Below are 12,354 nucleotides of genomic sequence, written 5' to 3'. Positions count from 1 at the left end.
AGACGCCTTCTGATCTCAGAGATGCAGTGTTCCCAGATCTACAAGCTAATTATCAGAATATGGATTGGATTGGCAAAAAGGCTATACTGGCCCCGAGGAATAAAACTGTTCACCATATTAATGATGAAATGCTAAAACTCATTCCTGGGGAAGTCTATGTATATCAATCTATCGATACAACTCCTGACCCAGAGGACGTCATCAACTATCCAATAGAGGTACTCAATTCCTTTGAGCACCCCGGACTACCACCACACTTTCTCAAACTTAAAGTTGGTGCCCCTATAATGCTCATCAGAAATTTGGTTCCCCCAAAACAATGCAATGGCACACGTTTGATCGTTAAGTCCTTATCTCCCACCGTAAACTTATATCAATATTTGCCTGAATAATCATCATAATTCAGTGCAATCATTAACAGTACTTTCAAGCAATTCAGCCCCAAGCAACGCCGGGCAATTCTGCTAGTATATATATAAAACTGAGAGTTGGTATGTAAGTTCTTACCCTTAAGTTGGCCCCCAACACATGAAAATTGTATCAAGAATGTCATGAAGTTTGTGATAGTTCAATGATTTATCATTTTTAAATTAAATGTTTCATTCGTTTTTTTTTATAAAATTTTTTCACTCCAAGTTGGCACCATCATTGTCATTTCATATCCACTTTCTATGCTGGAATGAGTTGGACAAGTTGTCACATAGTCTGAATCAGTTTTATTTATAGTTACTAAACAGATCAGTCCTTTCATTGTTGACATATTTTCTTCCATGTGTCCCATTCACTTTTAGCATTCAACACTTCCTTTACTCATCTGTTATCCTCCATATTACATCACATCTCCATATCAATGCAGTCTTCTCTCTTATTATATTTAATTCTTCTTATATCCATTTTTCTCTCATTTCTATTGGTTCCACTTCACTTCTCCAACTGAAGTAGCCACGTATCTCCTTTACTGTAAGGCACATATTTTTGTCTCTCTTTTCATATTCTGATTATCAGGCACACAGCCATGTTCTGCAATACTACCCTCCACTCAGTTGAGGGGTCTTGTCTTGCAAGTTACTTAGTGACCGCATTACTGCTGATAATATGTAACACTGTGTAAGGTGGTTGGCTTTAGAAAGGCTATCCAGTTGTAGAAACCATGTCAAAGCAGACAGTAGAGCTTGGTGTCATGTCTGCTAAGTTCACCATCATTAATTCACCATTTTTTTCAATGAAATAGTTTTTAACTATTAATGGTGAGATGCTATGGATATATTTTTTTCGGTAAAGTTTCCTTGTAGTGAACTTTCTTCATGGTAGATTGATGGTGGTGAACTTTCCTTGCGGTGAACTTACCTGTAATTGCTTGGCACAGCCTTTTGACTTGCCAGATTTTGTCAAACCATCTGACTCGTACCAGCATGGAAAGAGGATGTTGAATGATGATGTTCATACACATTAACATTTCAAATCCAGCAAAGCATGCTTGCTTCATTTCTTTTTAGTTTTCCCCAAACCCTCTGCATTTCTTGGCACAAATCTCACTACCATGCAACATTGCACTTCACACATGTGCATCATATAATCTCCCCTTCACAATTTATTATATTTTAATTATATAAATGACTGATCTGTTTAGTAACTATAAATGCTAGATTTGAAAAAAAAAAGCATAAGAAAAATAAAACTTTGATTATATTAAATATTAAATTTAATACAATCTTTTTTTTATATAAATTTACATGCTACAAGTAGCAACTTCAGCAGTAGAAAGTCAAATGTATAGGAGCCAACTAGGGAGCCTTTGTATGGTTGCTAGAAATAGAAGCCAAATCTTCCTCAAGCCATATCTTAATATCTTTAAAAAATTACACATTAGAAAACCTAGTACAGACTACCCTATTCATCATCATCACCATTATCATCTTTTTTTGTTTGCTTTCCATGTTGGTATGAGTTGAATGGAACATTTTTACTCTCATAGATGTGTTAGAGGATCACATCTTATAAATTTCATTTTTGACAAGATTTCTATGGCTAGATGCCCTTCCTGATACCAACCACTGTACAGAGTGTACTGGGTACTTTTTATCAAGTACCTGTGTGAGTGAATATAGAGATGAGCAAGTGATGGCTAGAAAGAGGTAGATAAATGTCAAATACTAAACAGCCACTGAAGTGTATGAAGCCTATTGAGTATATACACAAGAAGATGAAGGGAGAGCTAAAGTGATAAGGATGAGAAAGAAAGAGGTAGAATGTTGGCAAGAAGATCAGAGAGATCCCATGGTATCCATAGTTATACTGAAAGCAATGTACAGTGATCAGAAGAGAAATTCTGCCACATCTAGTCACATTTGAAGCCAAGTACAGTGAAGATAGAGGAGGCATGTGCCTTAGTGGTTAGAGTGCTGGACTCGTGTGGACCAGGTGATGCAATGTGTTCTTGAGCAAAACACTTCATTTCACATTCCTCCTGTCCACTAGACTGACAAAAATGAGTAATCCTGCAATAGACTAGTCTAGAGAAGAATATTTATGCCACAGGAACTGGGAAGCCAACTTTATGAGTCTATATTATTCAGGAAGGAGCTACAGTGATGATAAGAAAACAGAATAATTGAGAGATGAGCAAAAGGAAAATGAAATTTGGCGGCATGAGGAATAAGGGTAATAGTCATGAGTGATGTTGGCTTGGGAGACTGACAGGTGAGTGATAAAAGAGGTCTAATGATAAATGTTTTAGATACATGAAAGATTATACACATGCATATATACATATATACCTGACCAGTCTCAGCACTAATTTGGTGCTTATCTATTCTACATTTATACTAGCATCTTCACAACCATTATTTGTACCTATGTAAAAATAACTATTCCACATACATAGGAATAAATATATATATAATAAAAACAAATGAATGATTTATATGGTACTGTTATAATGTTTCATTAATAGTTCTTATTTTGGCATCATATGTACAGTTGTAAGACGTGCAATGTGTATATAATTATGCAATACATTACATTTAGGCTCTCAAATCTTCAGGCTAAATCATATACAGGTCAATAATCAATATACAGTCAGATTAGCAAGTCCAACAACATACAATTAAAACAATAAATGGGGTATATGGTATTGCAACAATTTAGCATTAAGAAATTTTATTGTGATGCAACATTGCTAATACAGTTATGTAATACATGCAACATGTTACATTTAGGCTCTTAAATCTTAGGGCTAAACCATATGCATGTTGATAATCGATATGCTGTCAGATTAGTGGATCCAAAAGCATATAACAAAAAGGGTTGAATGAATTATATAATATCACTGCAATGCTTCATTAAGAGATTTTATTGTGATGTAATATCGTACACGTAATTATGTAAGGCATGCAACATCTATAAGATTATACAATATGTTGCATTTAGGCTCTCAGATCTTTGGGCAATACTATATGCAGGTCAATAATCGATCTGCTGTCAGATAAGTCATCCAACAACATAAATTAAGAAAACAAATGATGGTATCGCTGCAATATTTCATTAAAAGACATTATTATGTTGTAACATCATATATGCTATTATGTAAGACAAGCAGCAATTACAATACTATGTAATATGTTACATTTAGGCTCTCAAATCTTCAGGCTACACCATATGTAGATCAATAATTGATTTGCTTTCAGATTAGCAAGTCCAACAGTTTAATATAAGTAGACGAATGGATTATATGGTATTGCCACAATGTTTCATTAAGAGAATTTACTGTGATGTGACATGGTACATGCAATTATGTAAGACATGCAACATCTATAAGATACTCTCTCTCCTCATTCTTGTTAACTCTTTCCCTTTCTCTCTTTCTCTCCCTCTCCTCTCTATTTCTCTGTTTCTCTGGCTTGGTAACCACGTACCTCTTCAGCAAGACACCTGTTTCTGCCTCTCTGTTACACTCTAACCTTTCATCATCTGGCACAATATTGCCTGCTCCAAAGCTCCCTCCCCTCTCAATGATTTGTCTTGCAAGCTACTTGGTTACCCTGCCAGTGCTGATGCCATGTAAAAAGCAGCCAGTCCACACTGTAAAGTGGTTGGCATTTGGAAGGGCATCCAGCTGTAAAAACCATGACAAAACTGACCTCACATGTGCTGGTGCCATGTAAAAAACACTCAGTCCACTCTGCAGGGTGGTTGGTGTTAGGAAGGGCATCCAGCTGTAAAAACCATACTAAAACAGATACATAAGTCTGGTGCAGTCTTCTGCCTAGCCAGCTTCTGTGAAACCATCCAACCCATGCCAGCATGGAAAGAAGCAGACATTAAACGATGATGAAGATGATGATGTTACATTTAGGCTCCCATATCCTTAGACTAACCCATATGCAGTCAATAATTGATATGTAATCTTTATAATCTGACAACATATAGAATATTGGCTTACACATGGTTTAGCCCAGGGATGGGCGAACTTTTTTGATCGCGGGCCGCACAGTGCGTCTTTGGAACCTTGGCGGGCCTCATTTATAAAAATCAAGTGAAAATATTTTTAAAGGCAGTTATAGACCTATAAACACACAATTGATTGAAAGGAAATTTTGTGAAATATTCCTGGTTTAAGTGATTTAATTTATTTTTTAGAGTATCGGGTTCATGTTTTTCGGTTATTTGTTCCTATAGATGAAATTATTACAGGAACCTCGGTTATTTTGGACAGCCTGTTATTGCTTACAAATTGCCAGGAACGGAATTTTCCTAGTAAAATCTGCACTAATTGTGGACAACCACCTCTTAATATTATGGACAACCATGATGAATATTATACTTAAATTCTAGGATACCCAAAATAAAAGATTTTAAAGAGAAATAACAGTTTATTAATATGAATTGATATCTGAAATTAGAAACGTCACCTGAAGCATTTATTTGAAAAACAAAGCGGCTCTGTAAATAACAATGTCAATGAGAATGATGCAGTTGACTACTGTCATTTACCAGTTTGTCAAAATTAGGTGTCAAGTTGCTTGTGCTGATTCTTAACACTGACTGAAGATTTGAGTCTGTGAGAAGTGATCGATTCTTCCCCTTGTTAATTTTCATGATGGAGAAAGTCTGCTCACATATGTAAGTTGATGCAAACAACACAAACATCTTTCTTGCAAATTTTTTTAGATTTTGAAACTTTTTGCATGTAGAGAAGCATAAAACTCGACCAGTGGTTTACTTTCAAACATCATCTTTAAAGAATTGTCGGCTTGCAAATGAATCAGTTCTATCTGCAGTTCCTCGGTAGTTGTTTCAATGTCACAGGCAAGAGGTGAGTTAAGCAAATCGAACAGGCCTTCAACTGCCTTGAAATCAGCAAATCTTCTAATGAATTCCTTTTGTAAAGCCATCAACTGGGAACTGTACTTGTCCGATGATTCTTGTGTAACAGACTGTGTTTTCAGCAGTGGGAAGTGAATAAATTTTTGCTCATTCAGCTGCTTGGCAAAAAGTCCAAGCTTCCATTGAAAAGCTTTCACTTCCAGGTACAATTCATGAGCAAATATACCTTTGCCTTGCAGTTTTGTGTTAAGTTCATTCAGCTTCTGCATTATGTCCACAGCAAATGCAAAATCACAAACCCATTCGTCACTCTCCATTTCGTTTAAAAAGTCACAGGAGATGTCGCATTTTGAGAAACATAAGAATCTCTGCTTTGAGGTCCCATACTCTCTTAAGAACTTTTCCAATGCTTAACCAGCGGACATTTGTGTAGTACAGCACATCAGTAAAATCAGCCTCCACATCCTCCAAGAAACTTCGGAATTGCCTGTGTTTCAATCCCCCTGATCTTATTAAATTCACTGCACGCACCACAGGTTCGATGACATGTTTGAGTTTTAAAGATGACTTACAAAGGCTTTCTTGATGTATGATGCAGTGAAAAGACAACACACTGTGTAGTGGAAAATCTTCTTTGATTTTGTCATTCAACAACTTCACAAGGCCGGAATGTTTACCAGTGAGCGAAGGAGCTCCATCGGTTGTAATGCTGGCCAGTTTATTTAGGGTTAATCCAGACCTGATTGAACTGTTAATGACACTGTTGAACAAATCTTTTCCAGTAGTAGTGTCTTTGAGAGACTCCATAGATAATAATTCCTCTGTAATTTCAAAGTTTTCGTCAATTCCTCTGATGTAAATGAGTAACTGAGCAGTATCCTGAATATCAGTACTCTCATCTAAAGCAATAGAAAACCACTGAAATCGACCACTGGCTGTTAACAGCTGTTCATGAATATTCATGGCAATTGCATCAATGCGACGAACAATAGTTCTTCGTGACAGGGAAATGGCTTCTACTTTTGACTTAACTTCAGGACACACAACACTGACAGCATCAACCATACAATCTTTGATAAATTCTGCTTCTGCGAATGACTTGTTTTGCTTTGCAATTTTGTTGGCCAATATAAAACTTGCCTTTGTCGCGTTCCTTTGTAAAGAGGAAGTTTTATCAAACACATTTTGCTGTTGCTTCAAACGTTTTGTCAGATCATTTGCTTTCTTTTGCAGTTCTTGTTTTGATAAATTGTGTCCAAAATTGGCGTGCTTCGTTTGAAAGTGGCGTTTCAAATTATATTCCTTGAACACAGCAACTGTTTCAGAACAAATCAAACATGCAGTCGGTAAAGAAATACTTTTCAGTCCAATTTTCATTAAAAACACGACATTCCTCTTCAATTTTTCGCTTTTTAGATAGCTTCAAACAACTCATTTTGGGTAAATTTTATCAGACAACAAAAGCTAGTTTGAAACACTCGTGTCTGTACTAGATTCATATAATCGATAGAGTGAATGATAACCAACCACAGCTCTGTGTCCAGAAAAAGCTGGTTCAAGCCCTTTTATTAACCTGGCCGGCTTCTTCATTGGAACGAAACGCATCGTCCATCATGCCCTCTTCACCATCTATCACGTGATTTATTTATTTGAATGTTTCAAGCATATCGATTGACTCGTTGTATTGCCACAATACTTGTTTTATTGTTCTATTAATTTTTGAGTTTGTAGGGTCTGACGAGAAAACACAGAAAAGATATCTTCACCCGGAAATGTGTTTTATTATGATGTCATGGGAATATTTCTTGAAATTTTTCATCGCTTCACAGTAGCTGAAACAAACAAACAGCGGACAATTTTGTGAAGGCGCGAAACAATGAACTGAAATAAAATGCAAACTATTGTGAATTACCGTACAATTGAAACAGTTACGAAGTATCTGCATAGAAGTTGGGATTCATAAAAGCTCTCGGTGGGCCGCATGTGGCCCGCGGTTTAGCCTAATGATTTGACAGCCCAAATGTAATATATTGCATAATCTTATAGATGTTGTATGTCTTACATAACTGCATGTATGATGTTACATCACCAAATCTCCTAATGAAACATTGTAGTGATACCTTATAATTCTTTTGTCTAGTTTTATTATGATATACACCGTACTTAAAGATCTGCTCAATTTTAGATACTCTTGGATTTGTAGATTACCAAACACCAGTTATATTCCCTTCATTGATGATCCCTTTGTTAATGGAATGTATTGTTGATATCTGTTGATTTGTGTCATATTGTCCAGCCATCAATTGTGATGTGCTTCACTTTGATATGCCTTGGTCTTTAGCCCTTTAACATTCAGATTAATCTATCAAATGCAATACTTATTTATTTACATTGTTTTGAATTAATCATACATTATCCTGCAGCTTTGAGATTTTGATGTGATTGTTTATTTTTATAATGACATTGTTGTGTAGGTCTGAAAGGTCAAGTCTGGTCAGTTTGAACATAAAACAGGTAGAATATTAGGCTGGACATGGCCGGTTTGAATGCTAAAGTGTTAAATGGATCTCCTTTAATCAAATATGTATTTACAAATAGTGAGTGAGTGACTGTATGTTTGTTTGTTTGGTTGGTTGGTTGGTTTTTCTAGCATTTCTAGGTTTTCATGCAAATATGTGGTTACATAGCCTAATGTTTCAGTAATGATAGGTACAAATGAAAATGTAATGTGTGTGTGTGTGTGTGTGTCTGTGTATGTGTATGTGTGTGTAAGTATGTATGTATGAGTGTGAATTTAATGGTATAAGAAGAAAAGCAGACAAAATATAGGTAATCACACCAACAAAGTATGAAATAAATAGAGCATAGAGTTTTACGGATCTGAAAAATTTAGTCTGAGTTACCATCTGTTGCAGTTTGTAATTTTGTGGAATAAATTATAGTTTTGTTATATATATAATTAGACAGTAACTGGCGTTGCTAGTTAAGTTAGTACTAACATATTTGATTTAGTGAATGTTAAAAGGATAACTAGAAATAATTATGCTGTGAAGGAAGCCAGTATTAGGAATGGACATGTTTTGGTATTATTCTAGCCTCATCAGTAAAGCACAGACTTCACCATGCTTGGTGAAGTACAGATGAAAGACTAAAACATGTTCATAGTTATCTGTTGTATTTGCTGAAATAATTATAATTATTATTATTTTAATTGTTTCAGTCTCCTCTTAAGTAGCATCAATACTACAATAAAATGCACCCGATGTATTCTGTAAAGTTGTTGTCAAATCAAGCAAAGACAAAATAAGGCTAAAAGAAGTTTTTAGTCTTGTTGAAGGCATAGATACCTCTCTAGTGCTAGTGCAATGGAAAAATGTATTAAGTACATTGTGTAATGTGGTTAGTGTTAGAAAGGACATCCAGCTGTAGAAACTGAGATGTTTGAGAAAGACACAATACCCTGGCCTGACTGTGCAGTCTGTATGCAGGGTATTCCAGCAACTTAAAAATCAACTTTTCAATGGTTTAAACCCGTGTTGAATGGTGAATGAGGGAGTTTGATACTGCTGCCCTCATCTGTGTTTCCTGCCACGAGGTTGGCTCATCTGGAATCATTGACAAGAGGAGGTCTAGTTGTTTTGAAGACACCCATATCCACACCATGCAGTTCTCTGAGGCTTTTTGGAAGGATATGAAAGAGCTGTGGGCTTGTGGTGATGTTGGGATATTTGGTACTCTGCAGTGGTGCCCCATTCTGCCATTTGTGTAACTTACAATGCCATAGTTTTTCCAAATGTATATAACTGCATATCTTTTCTGCCTTCATTCCTAGGAAGTAGAGTCTTAACTTTTACAGTAGCTGATATGTATTGAGATGATTTTCTTTGTGTAGCTTCAAGTTATGCTGTTAATTTTATACTGTGTGGTGACCATAGGACATATGTCCCCCAGAGGACCACCATGGTTTCCTGTTCTCTCATTCTGAAAGATTCAACAAGCCAGCTGTTTGCATTTTATTGCCAACTTAGTAATATGCACCTGGAAAGATGCATCATTACTCATGTCAATATCCAGGTTGCACATTGATTTTGATTCAGAGATTGCAACCCTTTCTGGGACAGAATATCCTGTCTGCATTTCATTTTGAGATTTGTGTGCTTGTAGTACAGGGCTTGGAATTTTCCAACATTAAACTGCATGTTATTGTCCTCAGCTCATCTGTATATTGGGTCCAACTCCCATTGCAATTTGTGCAATATTTCCAGGATTCTATATTCTCAGAGATTTTTGTATCATTTGCAGTTAGTAAGGGTGGCTATCTGAGCAGCTTAGGACATTTCTGAGAGGCCGTTACAAATAGCAGTGACCCTAAGACAATGTCCTGTGGAACACCACTCATTATTTGTGTTTCCTTAGAAGTGGCTCCATTGGTCACCACTGCTTAACTTCTATCTTTTAAAAAGTCATCTAGCTACTCTCCAAGTATTCTGACTATGCCATGTTCATGTAACTTGTGATATATTATATCATGGTCTATCAAAGGCTTTTGCAAAGTCAAGGTATATTGACTTCAAGGAATGCAATTAGTTTCCTGCAGGCTATTTGTTCCATGACTTTGCTGGTGTGTTAGGTCAGAGAGATTGTCCTATAACTTTTAGCATCTTCTCTGCTTCCTCATTTATGGACAGGGCATATTATTCCCTCCTTCAATTTACCTGGGAGCTTACCACTTGCAAGGAAGATCTGAAAAAGAAGCTGCAGTGATTTTTTAACTGTTTGTTCAGCATTTTACTTATCATCATTGGGTTTCTTATGAGAGAGCTGTCCTTTAGGAGGAAGAGTCCTATCTTGTAACATACTGAGGCCATTCTTTGGCAAAGTTAAAGAAAGCTTTTCGGTTTGATTTAATTTTTTATAACCTAAATATCCTTGTCTACTCTCTCTTTTTCATAGGATTGATGCTGACTTTTCCCAATCTCCAATGGTGTTGTTTTCAAGTGGAACTTTTCACAGCTTTTGAGATGTTTGTTCAGGTGGTTTGCAGTCTCTGTTTGTCATCTTATAAGAATTTTCTTCTCCCTAAGGATCTTGTTCTTGTGTGTGTTGGCACTATGTTCTATGACAAATTTGTCACATATGGTTAGCATTATGGACATTATTTGTATATCATATGCTCTGTTTAGTTGGAATATAATTTGCTCCATGAATGAAGCATTGGTAAGGTTCTTGTTGGCTGTGTCATTCCTTAGAGTATGAGGCTCTTCAGCTACACACACACATATATATATAAAGACCCCCTTTGGACATGAATGATCATGGGATTGCACATAGAAAGTTCCCCTCCAAGACACAAGTTCAAGCAAGGTTGTTTATGGAAGACCAACAGTTGCCCATGCACACCAGCCTTCACTCTCCACGCCACCAATGTTATCCAAGGGAAAGGCAAAGGCCAAAACAGTTTGGCACCAGTAACATCGCAACTCATTTCTACAGCTGAGTGAACTGGAGCAACATGAAGTAAAGTGTCTTGCTCAAGAACACAACACACAGCCTGGTCTGGGAATCGAACTCATTACCTCATGAGGTGGTAAGCTGGTAGAATTGTTAGCATGCCAGGCAAAATGCTTAGCAGCATTTCGCTGTCTTTACATTCTGAGTTCAAATTTCACTGAAGCTGACTTCACCCTTCATCCTTTCTGGCTTCATAAAATAAGTACCAGTCATGTACTGGAGTCAATGTAATTAACTAGCCCCTCAAAATGTTATGCATTGAGCCTTTTGTAGAAAGGATATATATATATAAATATACACATACACACACATATATACATGCACATATAGATTTATATTTATATACATACACATGCTTATATTTAAGTACATATATATATCAACATATAGAGACAATATATGCACACACACACACACACAACATCCATCCATATACACACCTGTCTGTCTATCTATATAATCTATTTCCTGAATACAGGCAACCACTTCCTGAAATATTTTCCTTTCTTTGATTCTGACCTATTCACTTCCAACCCGAAGAACCATTATATCAGACAAGAAACAATAATAACAGTGGGGAGTTTAAAATAAAATGGTTTCATTGATTTGAAAATTTCGACTGGCTAAAAAGGATTGCAGAGATTGCAACAAAGTCGCAATCAGATTCTATGGGAATGAATACCGATTAATTTAATACCAACTGGCAAATTTGAGAGGTACAGGAAATACCCACCCACACACACCAATATAAAAAAAAAAAATCATAGTTGAATCGCATGCTGAATAGTGTATCAAATAGCAACACAATAAAATGCTAACTACAGGCAGCATGTGTCCTTGCAACTAGAGTGTGATGAAAGACGGAGTGCCAAGGAAAACACCTGAGGTCCTTTGGAATACCACTGTGAATTACGTCTAGCCTCAAGATCGTCTGGCAATTAGGAAGTTACACTGAATGGTGAGCGGAAGACTGACACAAAAATACCAAAAATGTTCCTGTAACGGCTTCAAAAATGCGGACAAATTTATAATGGAACTGATTTCAGGTTTGCGACTATAAATATAATGTCTAAGAATTCCCAGTTGGTTGGACAAATATTTTCGTTCGTTCAGAGGAAAAAGTATGATAGCAACAAAGGTAGTGGAATATATCAATAATGGAATGCATTAATAATAATAATTTAAAAAAAATGATGGAATTAGCAGAATGTATTCTTTGATAATGTTGTCTATTTTTTCATGTCGTGGTCGTTACTCACGACTAAAGGATTATGTTAATATATAAATCATTAAACTAAATACAAGATAATGTTCAGTTTATTAGTTAATTCCCAAGGAGGTACCACCACACATTGACACAACACACGCGTCTGTATGTGTATAAGATGTTTTGGAATGTATAATAATATACAAAGATTTTTACGTACACACACACACATCTTAGATAAACATACATTATAGCATTGGCATTATAGAAAATCCAAAATTGCCTAATAACACATGATATGTGTTTGGTAA

General features: G+C 36.1%; 3 protein-coding genes across 6 annotated transcripts in view; 1 reads left to right on the top strand and 2 right to left on the bottom strand.

Moving 5' to 3' along the window:
- Positions 1-5,165: 5,165 nt before the first annotated feature.
- On the bottom strand, positions 5,166-5,642 carry LOC115226136 (EPM2A-interacting protein 1-like). Its single transcript, XM_029797129.1, has one exon. It carries the CDS (start codon positions 5,640-5,642, stop codon positions 5,166-5,168), a length of 477 nt encoding a protein of 158 aa, XP_029652989.1.
- A 13-nt stretch (positions 5,643-5,655) lies between these two features.
- LOC115226127 (general transcription factor II-I repeat domain-containing protein 2-like) lies at positions 5,656-6,702 on the bottom strand. Its single transcript, XM_029797117.1, has one exon. The coding sequence runs from the start codon at positions 6,700-6,702 to the stop codon at positions 5,656-5,658; it is 1,047 nt and encodes a 348-aa protein (XP_029652977.1).
- Positions 6,703-11,295: 4,593 nt separating this feature from the next.
- LOC115222300 (E3 ubiquitin-protein ligase NEDD4) overlaps positions 11,296-12,354 on the top strand; it is a 349,242-nt gene continuing 348,183 nt past the window's right edge. Inside the window, exon 1 of one of the 4 annotated variants that reach the window (XM_036499996.1) lies at positions 11,296-12,354. This exon is cut by the window's right edge and continues 1,068 nt beyond it. The gene's annotated coding sequence lies outside the window, so the exon portion shown is untranslated. The other 3 variants (XM_029792502.2, XM_029792488.2, XM_029792480.2) reach the window with 3 other exon arrangements.

The sequence above is a fragment of the Octopus sinensis genome, linkage group LG2, assembly GCF_006345805.1.
Source record: "Octopus sinensis linkage group LG2, ASM634580v1, whole genome shotgun sequence".
Classification (NCBI taxonomy): domain Eukaryota; kingdom Metazoa; phylum Mollusca; class Cephalopoda; order Octopoda; family Octopodidae; genus Octopus; species Octopus sinensis.
The sequence above is the reverse complement of the archived record's forward strand: the minus strand, read 5'-3'. Positions and strand labels throughout refer to the sequence as shown.

Coding starts and splice junctions, on each gene's coding strand:
- LOC115226127 (XM_029797117.1), bottom strand. CDS start 6,702: ATGAAAATTGGACTGAAAAGTATTTCTTTACCGACTGCATGTTTGATT.
- LOC115226136 (XM_029797129.1), bottom strand. CDS start 5,642: ATGGAGAGTGACGAATGGGTTTGTGATTTTGCATTTGCTGTGGACATA.